Source organism: Vulpes lagopus, chromosome 4, assembly GCF_018345385.1.
Source record: "Vulpes lagopus strain Blue_001 chromosome 4, ASM1834538v1, whole genome shotgun sequence".
Taxonomy (NCBI): Eukaryota; Metazoa; Chordata; class Mammalia; order Carnivora; family Canidae; genus Vulpes; species Vulpes lagopus.
The window spans coordinates 98150776-98170947 of record NC_054827.1 but is presented as its reverse complement, the minus strand read 5'-3'; the positions used below and the strand labels follow the sequence as shown (position 1 = coordinate 98170947).

The 20172-nt window shown below is 43.8% G+C and overlaps 1 protein-coding gene across 8 annotated transcripts in view; it reads left to right on the top strand.

Annotated features, from left to right (window-relative positions):
* Positions 1 to 20172, top strand: part of FAN1 (FANCD2 and FANCI associated nuclease 1) — a 38559-nt gene that overhangs the window by 13635 nt on the left and 4752 nt on the right. For 6 of the 8 annotated variants that reach the window (XM_041753034.1, XM_041753033.1, XM_041753031.1 and 3 more), the window contains 7 exons: positions 1630 to 1863; positions 9377 to 9508; positions 11213 to 11321; positions 12468 to 12587; positions 15861 to 16025; positions 16510 to 16660; positions 19873 to 19976. In XM_041753034.1, coding sequence (XP_041608968.1) covers positions 1630 to 1863; positions 9377 to 9508; positions 11213 to 11321; positions 12468 to 12587; positions 15861 to 16025; positions 16510 to 16660; positions 19873 to 19976 — 1015 coding nt within the window. The other 2 variants (XM_041753036.1, XM_041753037.1) reach the window with 2 other exon arrangements.

The window sequence follows — 20172 nt, the reverse complement described above, 5'->3', positions numbered from 1 at the left end:
AAAAGAAATAAGGTTAACTTTTTTTTTTTTAATCCCTGACTTTGGACTTGTAGGAACGTAAGATTCTCAAGGCTATTTTAGTTGTACTAAAATCACTGTCCTTTAAGATTGTACTTTCTTTCTTCATTTTGTTGTAGAACTCAGCAATGGAACCTGAGTCTCTGACAGCCCCAAATAAAGGCAGTGCCTTGTTATTGTACTTTGCTGTTATCATGAAGAAACAGAAAAGGCGCATTATTTATACTTTCTTAATCCCAGTAGATAATCATTGCTCATTTTACCATGTTTAATGGTTCCTTCTGAACTCAGAGAATTGGCCAACTGGGGCATCCCTGGGGTGCTGAATGGAGATGGACAAAGTGTGGGCACTTCAGTCTCTGTTAGATGAGTGACTCTTAATTAAATAGTGGTGTGATAGGAATCTCACCTGTGTCCCCTCATGTATCTGATGGTGCACTAATTTCTGTAACACCCTTAGGATGCAACACTGCCTTTGGGTTAATAATTCTGGGATGGATAGGAAAGTAAGGTCTTCCATTAGGCCAGTGGTTCTCAACTGCAAGTGACTTTGCCCTCTAGGGGATATCTATCTGGTAATGTCTGGAGGCATTTTGATTGTCTTGATGAAGAGGGAAGTGAGCACTACTGGCATTTACTGGGTAGAGGCCAGTGATGCTGCTGAGTATCCTATAATGCACAGGACATCACCCTTCTCCCCAGCAAAGAATTATCCTGCCCACATGTCAATAGTGCTAAGTTTGAGAAACACTGTTCTAGATGGTATCCAAGTTGTAAGAGCCAGAGGGCCCATGTGGCCCTGAATTTAATTCAGACCTCCAGGCCTACCTCGAAGGCATCCAGAATCAAATTCAATTTACTCTGAGGTAACCCTAGAGCAGAGATGCTTTTGGACAACTTTGCACATCACAGAATAGCACCAGATCTTGGGACCACTTCTTGGTACACAAAATCATGCTAACCAACAGCCTTTGATAATGGCATTTTATTTTATTTTATTTTATTTTATTTTATTTTATTTTATTTTATTTTATTTATTTATTTATTTTATTTTATTTTATTTTATTTTATTTTATTTTATTTTTTTTATTTTTTTTATTTATTTAATTTTATTTTCAAAAAATTTTTACTAAGTAGTCTCTATGCCCAACATGGGGCTCAAACCCACAACTCCAAGATCAAGAGATGCATGCTTTACCTACTGAGCCAGCTGGGTACCCAAATAATGACATTTTAAATAAATAACTATTATTTAATCTGAATGTCACTTGTCAAGAAGTGAAAGTGGCTACTTGTATGACTTTTCTTGTATTTTACACATTCATGACCAGTATAAACCTATGTTGCTTTTTTATTGAGCCAAACCTTATGTCAAACGATTTGGAGATAGAATCTCATTTAATCTTCACCATGTCCCTGGGTAGGCTCTGAGCCTCAAAGAGGTTAAGTTAAGCTCCAAGTTCACAGAGCTGGAAGTGGTAGATTTGCTTCAGGGTTAGAATAATGATTGCCACTTACCTTTATTTTTTCTGAGAATAATTTGTAAAATCTAACCTCCAAATGCTTTTTAAAAAGACAGAAAGTTATTTCCCTATACTGTACATTTTTCAGAGCTAAAGCCTTGGTGGGACAGTCACTGAGAGTCTGTAAAGGTCCTCGAGCTATTTTTTCCCGGGTCTTGCTGCTTTTTTCCCTGACGGACTCACTGGAAGATGAGGAAGCCGCCTGTGGTGGTCAGGGACAGCTTTCGACTGTGCTTTTGGTCAATCTTGGCCGAATGGAGTTTCCTAGGTACACCATCAATCGAAAAACCCAGATCTTCCAAGACAAAGACGATCTGATCAGGTAAGATCATATAATAGCTCATTATAATAACTGTGTCACTTTACATGAACGTAAAAGTTTTCATTATTATTATATTTTTCTGAGACTATAAGGAGAATATAGAAATATGTTTAGATTAAGGTTGCCCAAAACCAATGAGTTTGGAGTTAGAACTACAAAAATTTTTCCTGCCTCATGTTCCCAAATAGCTTTGGCAGGAAACATTTTGTAAATATAGACACTTGAACAAACCTGCCTTGTGAATATGTTAGTGGCACGAACAAGGCCGAAGATGAATGTTTCCTTAGCAATAACGCTTCAAATGAAGCTAATACTAACTCTAACTTGTGTGTGTATACTCAAATCATGCACGTGCAAGATTAGAGATTGTCACAATCTGTTTTGGCACATGGACTCAGTGAATGTTTGGTTTGACTGACAAAAGCAGGTTTTGGTAAAGAATGGGATAGGTCCTACAGGAAAAAAAAAACAACTTGGATTTCCTTTAAAAGCCCATCATTATAAAAAAGATTAATTTAGATTCCTAAAATGGCACTTATGATTCTTGATTTAAAGTTTATGACTCATGTGGAACTGAAATTGATTCTAATACTTGATTTTAGGAGAGTTGTTTATATGTTGTCTAATGTGTGCTTTAAAAAATAACATTGAAATTATGGAATGAAAGCAGCATCGATATACATGGACTCTAGCCCAGTTTGCTGAGCTGTCAGGAAGCTCACTGTCTTGTTTGTGTCCTACTGGAATAAATTCTTGCACCTAAAGGAGCTTGAGAAAGAACAGCAAATAAAACCTACATCCAGCAGAAGAAACGAGTTAATAAAGATTCGAGCAGAACTCAATGAAATAGAGACCAGAAGAACTGTGGAACAGATCAACAAAACCAAGAGTTGGTTCTTTGAAGGAATTAATAAAGATAGATAAACGATTAGCCAGCCTTGTTAAAAATAAAAAAGACTCAAATTAATGAAATCACGAGTGAAAAAGGAGAGATCACCACTAATACCAAGGAAATTCAAACGATTTTAAAAACCTATTAGGAGCAGCTATATGCCAATGAATTAGGTAATCTACAAGAAACGGACGCATTTCTGGAAAACCACAAACTACCAAAACTGGAACAGGAAGAAATAGAAAACCTGAACAGACCGATAACCAGGGAGGAAATTGAAGCAGTCATCAAAAACCTCCCAAGACACAAAAGCCCAGGGCCAGATGGCTTCCCAGGGGAATTCTATCAAACGTTTAAAGAAGAAACCATACCTATTCTACTAAAGCTGTTTGGAAAGATAGAAAGAAGTGGAATACTCCAAACTCATTCTATGAGGCCAGCATCACTTTGAGGCCATGAAAACCAGACAAAGACCCCACCAAAAAGGAGAATCATAGACCAATATCCCTTGATAAACATGGATGCAAAAATTATCAACAAGATACTAGCCAATAGGATCCAACAGTACATTAAAGAAGATTATTCACCATGACCAAGTAGGATTTATCCCCGGACGCAAGGCTGGTTCAACACTCGTAAAGCAATCAATGTGATCATATCAACGAGAAAAAACAAGAACCCTATGATCCTCTCAATAGATGCAGAGAAAGCATTTGACAAACTACAGCATCCATTCCTGATCAAAACTCTTCAGAGTGTAGGGATAGAGGGAATATTCCTCAGCATCTTAAAAGCAATCTACGAAAAGCCCACAGCAAATATCATTCTCAATGGGGAAACACTGGGAGCCTTTCCCCTAAGATCAGGAATACGACAGGGATATCCACTCTCACCACTGCTATTCAACACAGTACTAGAAGTCCTAGCCTCAGCAATCAGGCAACAAAAAGAAATAAAAGGCATTCAAATTCAAATAAAAGGCAAAGAAGAAGTCAAACTCTCCCTCTTCGCAGATGACATGATAGTGTACATCGAAAACCCAAAAGACTCCACCCCAAGGTTGCTAGAACTCATACAGCAATTTGGCAGTGTGGCAGGATACAAAATCAATGCCCAGAAGTCAGTGGAATTTCTATACACTAACAATGAGACTGAAGAAAGAGAAATTAAGGAGTCAATCTCATTGACAATAGCACCCCAAATAGCCAGGGCAATATTAAAAAAGAAAACCATAGCTGGGGGCATCACAATGCCAGATTTCAGGTTGTACTACAAAGCTGTGGTCATCAAGACAGTGTGGTACTGGCACAAAAACAGACACATAGATCAATGGAACAGAATAGAAAATCCAGAAGTGGACCCTCAACTTTATGGTCAACTAATATTCGACAAAGCAGGAAAGACTATCCACAGGAAAAAAGACAGTCTTTTCAATAAATGTTTATGGGAAAATTGGACAGCCACATGCAGGAGAATGAAACTAGACCATTCTCTTACACTGTACACAAAGATAAACTCAAAATGGATGAAAGATCTAAATGTGAGACAAAAATCCATCAAAATCCTAGAGGAGAACACAGGCAACACCCTTTTTAAACTTGGCCACAGCAACTTCTTGCAAGATACGTCCATGAAGACAAGGGAAACAAAAGCAAAAATGAATTATTGGGACTTCTTCAAGATCAAAAGCTTCTGGACAGCAAAGAAACAGTCAATAAAACTAAAAGACAACCTACAGAATGGGAGAAGATATTTGCAAATGATGTATCAGATAAAAGGCTAGTATCCAAGATCTGTAGAGAACTTATTAAACTCAACAGCAAAGAAACAAATAGTCCAATCATAAAATGGGCAAAAGACATGAACAGAAATTTCACAGAGGAAGACATAGACATGTCCAACAAGCACATGAGAAAATGCTCCACATTACTTGCCATCAGGGAAATACAAATCAAAACCACAATGAGATACCACCTCACACCAGTGAGAATGGTGAACATTAACAAGACAGGAAATAACAAATGTTGGAGAGGATGTGGAGGAAGGGGAACCCTGTTGCACTGTTGGTGGGAATGTGAACTGGTGCAGCCACTCTGGAAAACTGTGTGGAGCTTCCTCAAAGAGTTAAAAAGAGAGCTACCCTATGACCCAGCAATTGCACTGCAGGGGATTTACCCCAAAGATACAGATGAAACGTTCAGTGAAATGCCAGGACACCTGCACCCCGATGTTTCTAGCAGCAATGTCCACATAGCCAAACTGTGGAAGGAGCCTCGGTGTCCATCGAAAGATGAATGGATAAAGAAGATGTGGTCTATGTATACAATGTATACTCAGCTATTAGAAACGACAAATACCCACCATTTGCTTTGACATGGATGGAACTGGAGGGTATTATGCTGAGTGAAGTAAATCAATCGGAGAAGGACAAACATTATATGGTCTCATTCATTTGGGGAATATAAAAAATAGTGAAAGAGAATAAAGGGGAAAGGAGGGAAAATGAGTGAAAATATCAGTGAGGGTGACAAAACATGAGAGACACCTAACTCTGGGAAACAAGGGGTAGTGGAAAGGGAGGTGGGCGGGGGGTTGGGGTGACTGGGTGATGGGCACTGATGGGGGCACTTGACTGGATGAGCACTGGTATTATGCTATATGTAGGCAAATTGAACTCCAATAAAAAAATATCCAAAAATAACCACCCCCCCAAAAAACCCATCTTTTTGTTATACAAAGGGCCTTAAAATGTAAATGAAATTGGATTTAACTGACTTTAGAAATGGTAATTATATAATACCTGGTAATATGATACCTGATCTGTTAAGCCTTGTTGGTACTTGAAATATATCATGTGTGTGTGTGTGTTTTTTTAAGATTTTTTATTTATTTTTTCACCACAGACACAGAGAGAGACAGAGAAGCAGAGGGAGAAGCAGGCTCCATGTAGGGAGCCTGACGTGGGACTCGATCCTGGGTCTCCAGGACACCCCAGGCTGAAGGCGGCGCTAAAATGCTGAGCCACCAGGGCTGTCCCCTATCCTGTCTTTTCTATCCTCACTTATTCAATATATATGAGTTGAGTGTTGAGTACTTACAATGTGCCTAGGTGGTGGGATTACAGCATGGACAGATAGAGTCTGTGCCACCATGAGGTTATATTGTACTGGGGGAGATAGAAAATAAGAGTAATTGTGGCATGTGAAAGGTGTTATGCTGATGGAGGGGCAGGCTGGGCAAGTTCCACTTTGTAGAGAGAGTGTCCCTGGAGAGGTGACATTTGGATTGAGACTCAGGATTGAGGGGTAGCTAGCCATGCAGGGTGTGTGCATCTGGCCATGCAGGGAACCTGTGCTCCAGGCCCTGAGGCAGGAGCTACTTGCTGAGTTGGAGAAACTCAGAGGACCTCTGTGGCCACAGGGACAGTATGCAAGTGGGAAGTCAGACAGGAATGCAGAGCTGGGGATGCTCATTCTCAGAAGCCCTGTGAGCAGACTCAACGGTGTTCTCTGAGCAATGGGAAGACACTGAAGAGGTTTAGGCAGGCTGGTGATCTGTTTCACATTTTCCAAAAAACATCCTATGGAATAGGGGGTGAAAGGAAGCAAGGGAAGCTACAGGAAGGCTGGTAGAACCTTGGTGGTCTAGGCGAAGGTCTTGACTGGGCCGGTGGCAGCAGTAACGGGGTGAATATGTATGAGAAATTTTGGAAGGAGAGATTATGATTATGCCTTGATTATGATTATGACTACAGTGGGAGAAGGACAGGCATGAATCATGGATGGCTCAGCTGGTGGTACCACCAATGAGCCGGAGGGTCAGGAGAGGGACGGTGGTACTAGTTGGGGATCACGGTTCTGGATGCCCACTAGCTATTCAGGGGAGGGTGTCATGTCTGGTGCTGGACCTGCTGGCAGGAGCTGAGGGAAGAGCTCCAGATTAGAGAAAGCATTTGATGTCACTAACACATGGATGGTGTTTGAAGCCTTGGAACCAGATAGACCCCTGACAGGGGAAGAGAAGGCAAGAACCATGGCAGCCAGCATTCGGAGGTCAGATGGAGAGCTGGACCAATCAGGAAAGGGGCATGGGGGACAATAAGTAGCACATGTGACATAGAAGCCTAGAGAAGAGTGGCTCACGGAGGGGTGGGTAGTCATGTGTCTCCAGTCATGAGGACAGTCGCTAGGAGGTTGAGTAGATGTGGGGCCAGAAGTAAAACTTGGATTTAGTGAGATGCGTGCAGTTGGTGGCCTGTGCAAGAACTGCTTCAGAGAAATTTGTGGAGGGTGACAGTGAAGACAGTAGCCACTCTGGGGGTGGGGGTGGGGGTCAGAGGTTGGCTCTGAAACAGCTACTGCTGCGGTGGAGTGTGAGGGTGAGCAGTTTTGTGCTGCTGTTTTGAGGGAAGCAGATATAAGGGTGTGTGTGCTTCATGCATCCCCTGGCAGAATAGGAGAGGCTGACCAGAAGGGAAGAGGAGACAACCAGAGGAGGGAGAGTGTGGGGAGACGAGAGGGCCTGGGATCCAGAGCACTGGAGGGAGGGTGAAGGTGGGGACAGGGTTGAGGCTGCCGTGATGGGAAGCTGAGAGGGCCCCTCACATGGCGTCTGTCCCTGTGGGAGAGGTGTGATTGGGAAGCTTGCATGGGGAGTGTGGCTGGGAAGGCAAAGCTAGGAATGTGCATCCTGTAGGGTGGGCAGGTGTGCAGGCTTCCCAGGGGAGCAGGGTTGGCCTGAGGTGTCATTTCAGATTACAGGGAAGCCAACTGTCCTATCTCTGTCATTCTCTTCCCCACCATTCAGGGAGCTGGGTCAGAGAAGTGGTCGGTGTGAACACTGTGATGAGGGTGGGCCCGATGTACAGTGCAAATTTGCCTTGAGTGGTGGGCTGGTTGACTCCAACAGGGTAGGGCATAGAAGCCAGCAGGCCAGGAGGCGTTGTGGTTGGAGAAGGAGTCACAGTGGGTCTTGGTGAAGTTGGGGAATTGTTGCCATCAGTAAGTGAGCTGGAAGGATTGGGGGTAGAGGTTCAGTGAATGAAATGCTGAAAGTGAAGATTTTGAGGGCATTGGAGACCGAAGTTCTGAGCAGCTGTCGGTATGTGGATAGCAGAAGCGAGGTGGAAAAAGAGTGATTGGCCAGGAAGTCTGGAAACTGAGCGTGCTCTTCATCCTCACAGATGTTGAAGTCATGGGCCATAGAGGTGGGGCAAGATGACAGACGGGTGGCCAAGGATGCTTGCAGGGAGGAAGCACAGGCTTCCAAGGAAGGGGGGAGGTGCTCTCAAAGAGGGGAGAGTGATCCCGAAGCAGCTGGGAAGAAAGGGAGTCTTCTCCATCCGTCTCTGGGTGTGAGGGCTGTGGGAAGAGCCGCCTCCATGGGAGCGAGGCAGGCAGGGAAGACCGAGTTCTTAGCTGGGTTTTAGAGGGGGCAGGGGCCTTGGTGGGTGGGGAAGGGTTGAGGAGATGGGTGAGTGCTGCCGAAGGACCAGTTCCCCAGCACTGGGTTGGTACGACGGTATGACAAGATGAGAGCTAGTAACCTTTTCCAGTGGCGCTGGAGGTGACTGGGAGATGAGGCCCCATGGGGTTGGTCTCAGTGGCCCCTCGAGGGTGGGGCTTGGTCAGAGCCATGGGGCTAGGGGTGTTGGGGCCGCTTCTGACATGGAGAAGCTCCTGTGAGACTGGGACAGCCTAAGGACAGTTCTCTCTGTTGCATTCTCTTATCAACCTTAGAATTGTCCAATAGTGTTGTATAAGAGAATTAGATTTAAGAGTTCATGAGCAAATTTTTACATTTAGAGGCAAATTTCCTTTACTCTCATTTGAACACATTTGCACATAATGATATTTCATGCTTTTCTTTTAGGTGAGAGTCCAAAATACAATGATCATGTACTCAAAGCATCACTGGGGCAGATGTCTTTTTCATATCTAAAGATGCAATGAGAAGTTATCTTTGTTTAGGCAAGTGGTTTCATAATCTTTATAATTCAGCATTGCTATCTCCCGGAGAGTGTCTGGGCTACCAGGCTACCTCTGACTAAATGATTTTTACCAGATCTGCGCCCTAATGTGATTTTGATTTTTTTTTTTTATGATAGTCACAGAGAGAGAGAGAGAGGCAGAGACATAGGCAGAGGGAGAAGCAGGCTCCATGCACCGGGAGCCCGACGTGGGATTCGATCCTCGGTCTCCAGGATCGCGCCCTGGGCCAAAGGCAGGCGCTAAACCACTGCGCCACCCAGGGATTCCCCCTAATGTGATTTTGAAGTCAGTTACGTGTTTATGGAGTTGCTGCCAGATTGTTGAATGAATGAATGAGTAGAAGAATGAGAGCCAATGAGCTGACTAATACTACATTTATATAGTGGAACATGTTATGTAATAATACGGTGTGAATATTTTTATCTTTCTAGCTAGGTAGCCTATATTAATTGTTTCAGGCTACTTTAGGGCAGTAACATGTTTTTATTACTAGAGTAAGATTTAAATACCCTTAATATTTTCAAGAAACACTTTACCCTTCAGAATTAGATCTCAGGGATAGGATGTGGTATTTGTTATGTGAATGTTCACATAACATTTGGAACTTGGATGATGTGGATTTTTCCCTCAGATATGCAGCCGCCGCACACATGCTGAGTGACATTTCTACTGCAATGGCCAATGGGAACTGGAAAGAAGCTAAGGAGCTCTCTCAGTGTGCAAAAAGTGATTGGAACAAACTGAAAAGCCACCCTTCCTTGAGGTGAGATCTTTTTTAGGTACCTGTCAAAATTTACTTACCTACCAAGTGATTTCAACCACTTGAGGTAATTCTCTTCATGAACAACTTAGTCCTTTTGTTCTGTGCTCAAATCAGCTGTGTAGGTGAATTCCCCATTCGCTTTGCATAGTCAGTGTTGTATGACATAGAAGGAAATGTCTGAAAGTCTGAAATGAATTTTATATAACTCCGCACTCTGCAACAGGCATTTAAGTGAACAAATGGCTTTTTGCTTGCGTTTTTTTTAAAATTGAGGTATGATTGACATATAACATTATATTAGTTTCAGGTAAAAAATATGATTTGATATTTATATCTTGCAAACTGATGATCACAGTAAGTCTAACATCCATTGCCATCGTTACAAAACTTTTTCTACTCTCAGCAAATTTCAATAATGCAACATAGTATTATTAACTATAGTCCCCAAGCTGTATATTACATCCCCATGGCTTACTTCTTTTATTATTGAAAGTTCATACTTTTGAATTCACTTTTGGTATGTTCGCTTTTCTGAGTCTTTGTCAGCTGAATTTAAATGTGGGGAAAACCCTGGCAGGACAGAGATGGTGAGAACCATGCTAGATGTGTTCTTCCAATGGAAATTCAAGTAGGTGTTAATCTGAAAACAAAAACAAAAACAAAAAACAAAACAAAAACAAACTAAATTGAACATTTTCTTTAAAAGCTCAAGTACATACCATATGATTTTTTTTTGGCTTGATAAATGTTAGACATATTTTATATTTGTTAAGTATTCTTTTATATAGGGATGAGGAAAATTTGTAGTGTTAAATAGCTCTTTCCAAAAAAATCTGGGACATAAAATTCATACAGAAATGATAATGACTTAAAAATCATTACCAGGAAAATGGCCTTTAAAGTTAAGAAAAAACTGAATATTTTGCTCAGATTTCATTTGGAAGTATTCTGTAATTCCCAGACAGAAAATTGAGCCATTAACTTAAAGGCCCTTCTAGAAATGAAATAACCAATTTAGGGTCGCTATTCCTGAGATACATATGTACATTGGATGAGTTTCTTATGACAAGTTAGTTGAATTTATTAACATTGCTCACACCAAACAGTAAGACATACAGTTAAAACAAGTTAATTGGTGATTTTCTTAATAAAAAAAAGAAATCATAGAGAAATCATAGCCAGGGAGTTAGATTACTATAGAACAGAGGTTGGTAGAAGACTTTCATAGGTCATCTGGTCCGTATCTTTGGCTCTGTGGCAGCTGCTAATGTCTGCTGCCCCAGAAAGAATGTGAATGAATGAGCAGGAAGTGTGCCAACACTATTTATGGACTGAAATTTGAGTTTCTTATAATTTTCACAGGCCACAGACTGTTATTCTCCTTTTGATTTATTTTAACCATTGGAAAATGTGAAAACCATTCTTAGTCTGCAGAACATACAAAATCAGCTGGTGGGGCCTGGGATTTGGCTGGTTTGCTGCCTCCAGCTTAGAAGCTTTCAGGTGGTTCTTATTTTACCCCATCAAGTGCCCCAGAAATAATGGCGGGCTATAAGAATGCAAGTTTGTGGTGTAGAAAATTGTATACAACTGACAGAATTTGGAATATATCATTTTAAAAGCTAAGAGTTCAGTCTGCTTTGTCGCTTAACTATCTTGCCACAAATCAGATTGCTAAACTGCTGGTGTCCATCTTCATTTTAGATACCATGAGAATTTACCACTCTTTCTGCGCTGTTTTACCGTTGGGTGGATTTATACAAGGATTTTGTCTCGGACTGTTGAGATACTGCAGCGACTTCACATGTATGAGGTTAGAGCAGAAGCCCCAACCCCCTGCCTTTACTGATATGTTAGTGGTAAGCTGTGCAGGGGAGCCTGCCCATTAACATTTCCCACGTATTTTGTCAGCATACGGTAATGTCATCAAAGTGTGCTTGATGTGGGCAACCTGCTGTCTCCAGGGCTTAGAAGGAAGGTGGCCAAAGAGGATCAACCATTTCATCTGCTTGTGAACCGCTGCATGTACCCCAGAACAGCCTGGGGGTCCTGGATGGAGCTGTGTAGGGAGCCTCAGACTGTGTTTCTGTCAGGACTCCATGTGGGACTTGAGAGGTCTCCAGAAATCTCTGAGGAGAAAACCTCACATCTGCTTGTGTTTTCCTGACAACAGGCATGGTCCACCTGGAAATAATTTAAAATCACAAATCAGAAATTTGGTCCAGTCCTTCCCTATACAAGACATCATGAGGATGCTAGAGTGAACTTTTGTTGTGTTAACATTTCTATATGGAAAAAAAGGTATTTTACAAAGAGGATACATAGAACATGGGCTTCTTGACATGAGTCCATGAAACCCAAGAAGATCCATGGGGTTAATTGCAAATGCATAGGGCTTTGTGCTGCACTTTCTGAGGGGAATCGTTAGATCTAGTTTCAGAGATCTGTGAACCACAAAAACTGAAGATTTGTGTATAAAACTAGACCAGAAAATCTCCCTGTTGAGGTGCGGTGTTTGGATGATGACATTGCTCATTACTATCCTGCTCCCCCCTACCCCATGCCTCACACCATCGGCCGTGTGACCTGCTGTGCTCCCAGAGGCTTGTGGGCTGGCAGCCTTGGACCTGTGCTCAGCTGCCTAGAGCTTGATTGTGTGCAGCCCTGCGCCAGTTGACTAGGTATGCAGAAAATCTCATGCAGTGTTCACAGAGCTCCCTATACTCACTCACCAGTTGGCCAGAGAGCTGGGAGGAAAGTAGGGATACTTCGGGGGCTCAGGCCTACTCCAGAGGGATGTCTCAGAGTCCTGTTCTTGGCCCGGGGTCCTCAACCTCCGTGTAGAATGGAAGATGTGCTCTCTAAATATACTTTGCCAATCTTATTGGTTACTAAATATAGTTACATTTTTAGATATATGAGTTTATCTAATGAACTTTCTCTGTTGTTGTTGGAACAGGAAGCAGTCAAGGAACTTGAAAGCCTCTTGTCCCAGAGAGTGTATTGTCCTGACAGCAGAGGCCGGTGGTGGGATAGACTAGCTCTCAACTTACACCAGCACTTGAAACGCCTTGAACCGGTATTCAGTAACTAGATACACCTGAGTCTTCCTTAACTTCTGCATATAATACATAGCAAACTCTTAATACCTTAGAAACCTAAATGTAATGAGAATTTTTTTTTTTAACATTCTTCTTTGGTCTGTGTTCTTCTAACTCCCCAAATGCTAACAGAAGCATTATATGGCGACAGGACACTTTTCATTGGTTTGGGAGATGGGTTGGTAGTGGGCTCCATGTTGGGTTTAGGAATTAAGGGAGCAGAAAAATTAGAGGTCCCTGTCCTCAGGAAGGTGCTGTTTGTTTTGGAAATAGTGATTTCATTCATTTGTTGCATGGGGACCTCCAGGTCGAAAGTTTTTATATATATATGTATGTGTGTGTGTATATATATATATAAACTCATATACACACACACACACACACACACACACGAGTTCAATTTGCCAACATAACACCAGGTGCTCATCCCATCAAGTGCCTCCCTCAGTGCCTGTCACCCAGTCACCCCATCCCCACACCCACCTCCGCTTCCACTATCCCTTGTTTGTTTTCCAGAGTTAGGAGTCTCTCATGTTCTGTCTCCCTCTCTAATTTTAACCACTCATTTTCTCTCCTTTTCCCTATAATCCCTTTCACTATTTTTCATATTCCCTGTATGAGTGAAACCATATGATGATTGTCCTTCTCCGACTGACTTACTTCACTCAGCGTAATACCCTCCAGTTCCATCCATGTTGAAGCAAATGGTGGGTATTCATCCTTTCTGATGGCTGAGTAATATTCCATTGTATATATAGACCACATCGTTATCCATTCATCTGTCAACGGAAGTCTGATGGAAGCTGTTTCTTTCCACTGGGAAGTGTATTGTCTGACAAATGCCAACCAGACTACCTTCTCTTTGGGCCACTGGGATTCTCTGTGGTGGGGATCTTGGGAGTCCAGGATTCTGGCTGCGGGGTTGAGCAGGGCAGGGCCTTGGAAAGCAGCTTTGCTGAGCCCAGAGGTAACAGTGGCCCTTTGTGCAGCTGCCTGAGCTTCCTCCCTGCCAGCCTGTGTTTGCATTGAGCGCAGGGGACCGTGCCTCTGGCAGCTTTTGTTTTTTCCAGCGGCAAAAATGAAGTGAATCAGGGTGATGTGGAGGTGGAAAAGCTGACCAGGAGTGTGGAAATATGACATACTATTTTTATTGCCTTCAACTGAAAAAGTGCCTTGTTACCTAAAGTGCTTCAAGCTGCTGGAAGCTGTTTCCTTTCTGGGAGGTGGGCATGGTGGCTTCCTTACCTCTTGCTGTTTACTCGGGTTGAAATAGCCAGAGGCAGCGTATGGTAGCCCACAGCCAAATGCAGAGAAAGGTTCTGCTTATGTTGCTTCTTTCTTTCACTGAAATGAAAGTTGGAAAGGGTTTGGATTCTCCGTTGTTCACAACAGTTCTGCTAACAGGGGTGTTCACTCAGGGGCATGGAGGTAAGATGAGCCACTGAGATATGTTTGAGATTGATGGAAAACCCTAGTGCCTCTTAGCCTTTTCTCAAAGATCTTACTGGCCACACTCATAGTCTTCCTCATTTTGTTACTGTCCGGTTCATTTCTTTACATCAGTCTCCGGTGCAGGCATCCATCAGCAGAATTCTTTCTTATTCTTACAAAGTGCTTAGCAGGTTGCCAGCTGGGTGAGGCGGCGTGACCAGCTGTCCCCTCCCCATGGAGGGGTTAACAGAGCTCGGGGTGTGTCTCCTGCCCTCCTCCTGGTTGCTTTGACCATTCCACTCCTGGTGGCCTGATCTTTCACTGATTTTCAGGTTGTTTTTACTTTTTATTCTTTTATTATATTAGTAGTAACTAATATAATAAATAACAATTCAGCAGCATTAGTTATAATCACAGTGTTTGTGCCATATTACCAGTATTTCCAGACTGTCACCACTCCAGATAGCAGCTCTGTAGCCAGCTAGTCACTACTGTTCCCTGTTCCCTCCCCACACAGCCCCTGGTAATCTCTGAGCTACTGTCATAGAAACAGACAAATACATAGAAATAATTTGCCTTTCTAGCTAGTTCGTATATTTGGTTTTTCATGACTCTGGCTTATTTCACTCAGCAGCATGTCCATCAGGCTCATCCCTGTTGTAGTAAGCATCAGAATTTCCTTCCTTTTCAAGGCTGAATAATACTCAGTGTATGGACAGACCATGTTTTGTTTATCCGTTCGTCCCTACATGGACACTTGGTTTGCTTATACCTTTTGGCTATCATGAATAACGCTGCTTATGAACTTGGGTGTAAAAATATCTGTTCAGAACTCCACTTTCAGTTCTTCTGGGTATGTACCCAGAAGTGGCATTGCTGGATTATATGGTAATTCTGTGTTTAGCTTTTTGAGGAACTGCACATTGACTTTCACAGTGTTGAATCATTCTTTTGTTCCTATCTGCAATGCATGTGGGTTCCAGTTTCTCCCACTGCCTTGTCAACACTTACTATTTTCCTTTTTTTCTGATTCTAGTCATCCAATTAGGTGTGAAGTGGTATACTGTTGTGGTTTTTAGTGTTTTTGTTCTTTGGTCCAATTCTCTAACCTTAGGAAATACATTTAACTTCTCCAAACCCGAGATTCTTCCTATAAATGAGGAATCTGGGCCAGGTCTGTGGTTCCTGAGTGCATGTGGAACTTAGCCAGGAGCTCTGAAGTGATCAGATGCCTGAGCCCCCGCCCTGGAGGTGCTCATTCTGCAGATCAGAGGTGGGGACACATGTCTTTTTCCAGAGCTCCCCCAGATGGTGCTCTGAGAACCCCTGAGCTGAGTCTTTCTCTCAGTCTCCTCAGGCCCATAATCCAGGGGCATCCCTGACTTTCTCAGTCTCCCTGAGGGTGTGGTAGCTGAGATCAGCCGTGTCTACATTGGATGACCAGAAAGTAGTGTCAGGACCATGGCTTCCCATGCTCCAGACATTTATAATCAGGGATTGTGCTTCATCTGTGCAGTAAAAGTAACAGAATGATGGGGTACCTGGCTGGCTCAGTCGGTAGAGCATGTGACTCTTGATCTGAGGTAGTGTGTTCATGCCCCATGTTGGGCATGGAGCCTACTTAAAAATAAATAAGTAAATAAATAAATGTAGCAGAAGGAGATCTAAGGAAATATCCTTTGTGTCTGGAAGTATTGCTTTGCTCATTTGCTAATTACCAAAATTGAATAATTAACAGTGGGGTTTCCTGTCATACTAAATTAGCGGATGCTACCATGAGGTCTTTCAGGATCCTGATGTGGTACCATGTTCCTTGCTAGGCTATTAAGTGCATCACAGAAGGGCTGGCAGATCCAGAAGTAAGAACAGGACATCGTCTTTCACTTTATCAGAGAGCTTTGCGCCTGAGAGAGTCTCCAAGCTGTCAAAAGTATAGGCACCTCTTCCATCAGCTACCAGAAATAACCGTGGATGATGTTAAACATGTAAGTAAATATCCTTTGGGCACTTTGCACTTAAATCCATATGCTGCGGATTTTTCTGAATGGAAACAGCCTAAGAACATGCCTTTTCTTTTAGACTTCGAAAACCCTAATGCTTGTTTTGGACAGTGACTCCCTGTTTTCACACCAGTGCCTCCTACATCAGAAGGCTGGGCTGGCTGGGGGTTGGTTTTCTTGTGCCCTGGGTTAAATGAATTTCTGTAAAACTCCAGTCAGAAGCTCACAGCCTTTGCCAGTTTCTCTTGCTTGGTCCATGTACCCCCTCACCCCCACCCCTGCCTTAGGCTGGGTCAGTGACCTGTCCACACCCTCACAGGCACCAGAGTGTGGGTCACATGGCCTTGTGCTCTGCTGAGAATAAGTGCGGGGGGTAGGGTGGCATAGGAAGGTGCATTCTTAAGACATACAAGTCAGGTTTGCAGGGACTATAGCTCAAGTGTGGCTAATGGATGTTCTGCCATCTAAGGTGACCATCACGGGCCGGCTGTGCCCACAGCACGGAATGGGCAAGTCTGTGTTTGTGATGGAGGCTGAGGAACCCACCGCCCCTGCCATGGTCCTGTGCTCTGTGGAGGAAGTGGCGCTGGCCTATTACAGACGCAGTGGCTTCGACCAGGGTAATGTACAGTGCTTCCCCGGCCTACCCAGTTGCTGGGTGATGCTTTGTCGGCAGCAGGTGCCTGCTGTCTCTCCGTCCTACCCCGGTGGAAGGTGCTGCTGACCTGGGAGGGTGTGGAAAGGATTGTACTAACCGTAGTTGTTAAAGGCCATCTTCTTCCATTTAACCAGCACCCACCACCACCGGCCTCTGAGGAACAGTGCTTTCTAATGGGACGTTAGAAGTCAGTGGGACTAATTTTGTTCTCAGAGAGCTTATGTTGGGCCTGGGAGGAGAACAAAGGGCAGAGTATTCCTCTGGTGCTGCCTGGTAACAGCTAGAGGAGGTGGGAGCTGTGGAGCTGGGCCAGGCTGTTCTGGAAAGACTGAGCAGGACTCGTCAGCTAACAACTTTAAGGAGATTAAGAACCAAGTCCTGGGACTGCACAGCACCAGGGGAACCAGAGAAGTTGCTAGAAAGACCAGTGCTTGATTTTCTCTTTTGTGTATTTTTTATTGAAGTTCTATTTCATTAACATACAGGTTATATTAACACAGGACCAGCAAAGCATTTTGTTTTGTTTTTAAATAATTTACTTACCTCTTGCGTCTTCGGAATTTCTGGTATGTGTATGTTTATTCACATCAGCCCCTTTTCCCTCTTAGTCTCTTTCCGATTTTGGTCCCAGAGAATCCGTGCTAAAGCACTGGGAGGCCCAGTAAAAGAGGAGACGTGGCGAATTTGCCATCTGATGAGCTTGTCATTCTGTTCTTAGCAAACTGAGGACTGGACTGAAGAAGTACTGACTAGAACAAGTAAAATCAAAGGCCATCAGAGAGGAATTGCAGAGGAAGCACCCATCTGCCCACCAGAGATAAGGTGGAGGGAGGCAGGGCTGTTCTCCTGGAGAGGCTCACTCTAGTCCTTCTTGTTTTTTGAAACTTTTTATTAAGGAAGCTGTGGAACATGTCTCTGTACAAAAGCGGAGAGGTGCAGTCAGCCCCGTGCACTGCCCAGCTTTGTTTGGTGTTCCTTCCACGCTCCCTGCCCTGGACCATGGAAGCCTATCCAGACATCCTCTCAGCCCCTGGGGCACCCAACAAGCCCATCCTCCATCCAGGCAGGACTCCCCTGTGTCCATGCTGAAGGGTCATGAGGATTAAAAACATTCTGATACCTTCAAATATGTGAAAATCAGGACCTCATTTCCCTTGAGTATTAGGTCAGTGTTCAGAAGATTAATGAGGACCACGAAACAACGATGAGCGTTAGAACAGTTGAGATTAATCTGTGTGGTGTCTTTATTCCTCACAGGGAAGGGAGATGCTATAAGGGAACAAGTGCAAACCCCAGTGAAGACAGAGATACCACAGACCTGGAAGGTTAGAAATAAGAGAATGAGCAGCTGTCCCCAGATAAGCCATAGGAGATGCATAAACTGGGCAGGCAGTCGAGGGCAGAGGACAGCAGGGTGGGTGGCAGGCAGGCTGTGAGCCAAACTCAGTGAAACACTTTCAGTTTAGCCATGAGCCTGAAAAATGGACAGATAATTCCAATTCCAGAGCATAAAGTATTGTTATAGAAAATATTTTCTTCATTGGATAAAATTGATGCAGTGAAAATGAGTGGAACCCTTGCTGTCCATCTGTTTGAGAGGTGGTTTGGGATAAGGACAATCTCAAGCTCCCTTTGGGGGATGTTTATTTCTGCATTACTCAGAAGGAGCTCACCAAAAATGATTTCACTTATAATACAGTGGGCTATGGTGTAGACTGCTTAGGAGGGCCGGGTTCTGACCACCAGTGTTCTTGCCTAGACAGTGGACAGTGTGTACTGCTGGGCAGAAATCAGGCTGGGAGTCAAGACCCAGCATTACCCCTGGCTGGGCAGGAGCCCAGGATCCCAGGTAAAGCTTGTTGGTGAAAAAAGGCTCATCCCCAGCCTGGACGCCTGAGTACGTTCCAGTTGTTCCTGCTGCTATCTTTGGCATCTCTGAGACAGGCTGCAAGGACATTGGAAGGTGCTGTACCACTTCTGACAAGAGTCTCTGGTCTGTGTACTTTAATATGGACATATGTGTGGGCACAGCCTGGTCTCTGTTCTGTGTCCTTTGCAGCACTGTGACCTTGTACAGAATAGGACAGGGCCCACCGGCCAGAAGAGCCCTTGTGCCTGCATGTCAGGACAAGGTCGCAGGGGTCAGCACCTCCTTGGGCCAGGGCCATAATGTGGGGAGAGAGGCACCTGCATGGCCACTATCCCTGGTCAAGTGTGTTGAAGCACAGAGAACTTACCCTGGAGATAGGTCCATGTGCTGTGCCAAGGCCATGCCCCTGGTCTTGTCGACTCTGCTCCAACACCTACATGGCCTGGACACATGGTCAATTGTCTGAGGTCGTAGCCCAGTCAGTACAGTTTCTATGTGGTGTGAGGAAGGGGTCTGAGCTAGGTTTCTGTAAGAGCCCTGAATCTCAGAAACACTGGGCAGGCATGCATGTCCAGGCCAAAGCTTTGGAACCCTAGGTCCAGTGAGGTGAATGGAGACAGCACCTGCTAGGTCAGAGGGCACGGCCTCCTGGGTGCTCGTCTTTCTCCGGTAGATCTGTTCTGGGAAGCCTTTCTGCAAGCACACTTGGAAGGGACCATGCACCAGAGCCCCGTGTGGGGTTCTTGGCCCACCCACACCCACCAAATTGAACCCCTGGAGCCTGAGGAGGGAATCTGCTTTTATTTATTCATCTTTAAACACATTCTTATGTTTCTCACTAAAGTTGGAGAACTGCTACTTTATGGCTCTGAAATGTGTATTTGACTTTTCCCATGGTTACTAAGATTTTTGCTTTTATTTTATAATTTTTAAAAGATTTTATTTATTTCTTCATGAGAGACACAGAGAAAGAGGCAGAGACACAGGCAGAGGGAGAAGCAGGCTGCCTGTGGGGAGCCCATTGTGGGACTCAGTCCCGGGACTAGGATCATGCCCTGAGCCAAAGGCAGAGGTTCAACCACTGTGCCAACCAGGTGTCCCCAAGATTTTTGCTTTTAAATGAGCCTTCTGTATATAAGCAATGTGATGTAAACAAATGAGCTAGGAATGGCAAGAAAACAGCATTTGCATTTGAAACTAAAATCTATAATTTCCTTCAAATTGAATAAGCAGTAGGTAATGATGGTGGTTTTTTAAAAAACTGAAAAACCTGACTTTCCTGTGTGTGTTGACTTTGGTCGTAGGGATTCATGGGGAAGGGTCCACTTTCAGCACACTGTATGGCCTCCTCCTGTGGGATATAATCTTCATGGACGGGATACCTGACGTCTTCAGAAATGCCTACCAGGTGCTCAAGTTACGCTGTGTCTGGCATGTGCTTTTTAGGCAAGCAGATGTCCCTGTGCTTTGTGACTCTTGCCCACCTGTGCTGTGTGTCTGTGGCTATCAGAAACCTGCCAATTACGGTCTTTTGGATGTGCTGATTCTCTGTAAAAATAGTTTTTAATTTACAGTGGGATTCATAGAATTTAAAACGTAAGTCT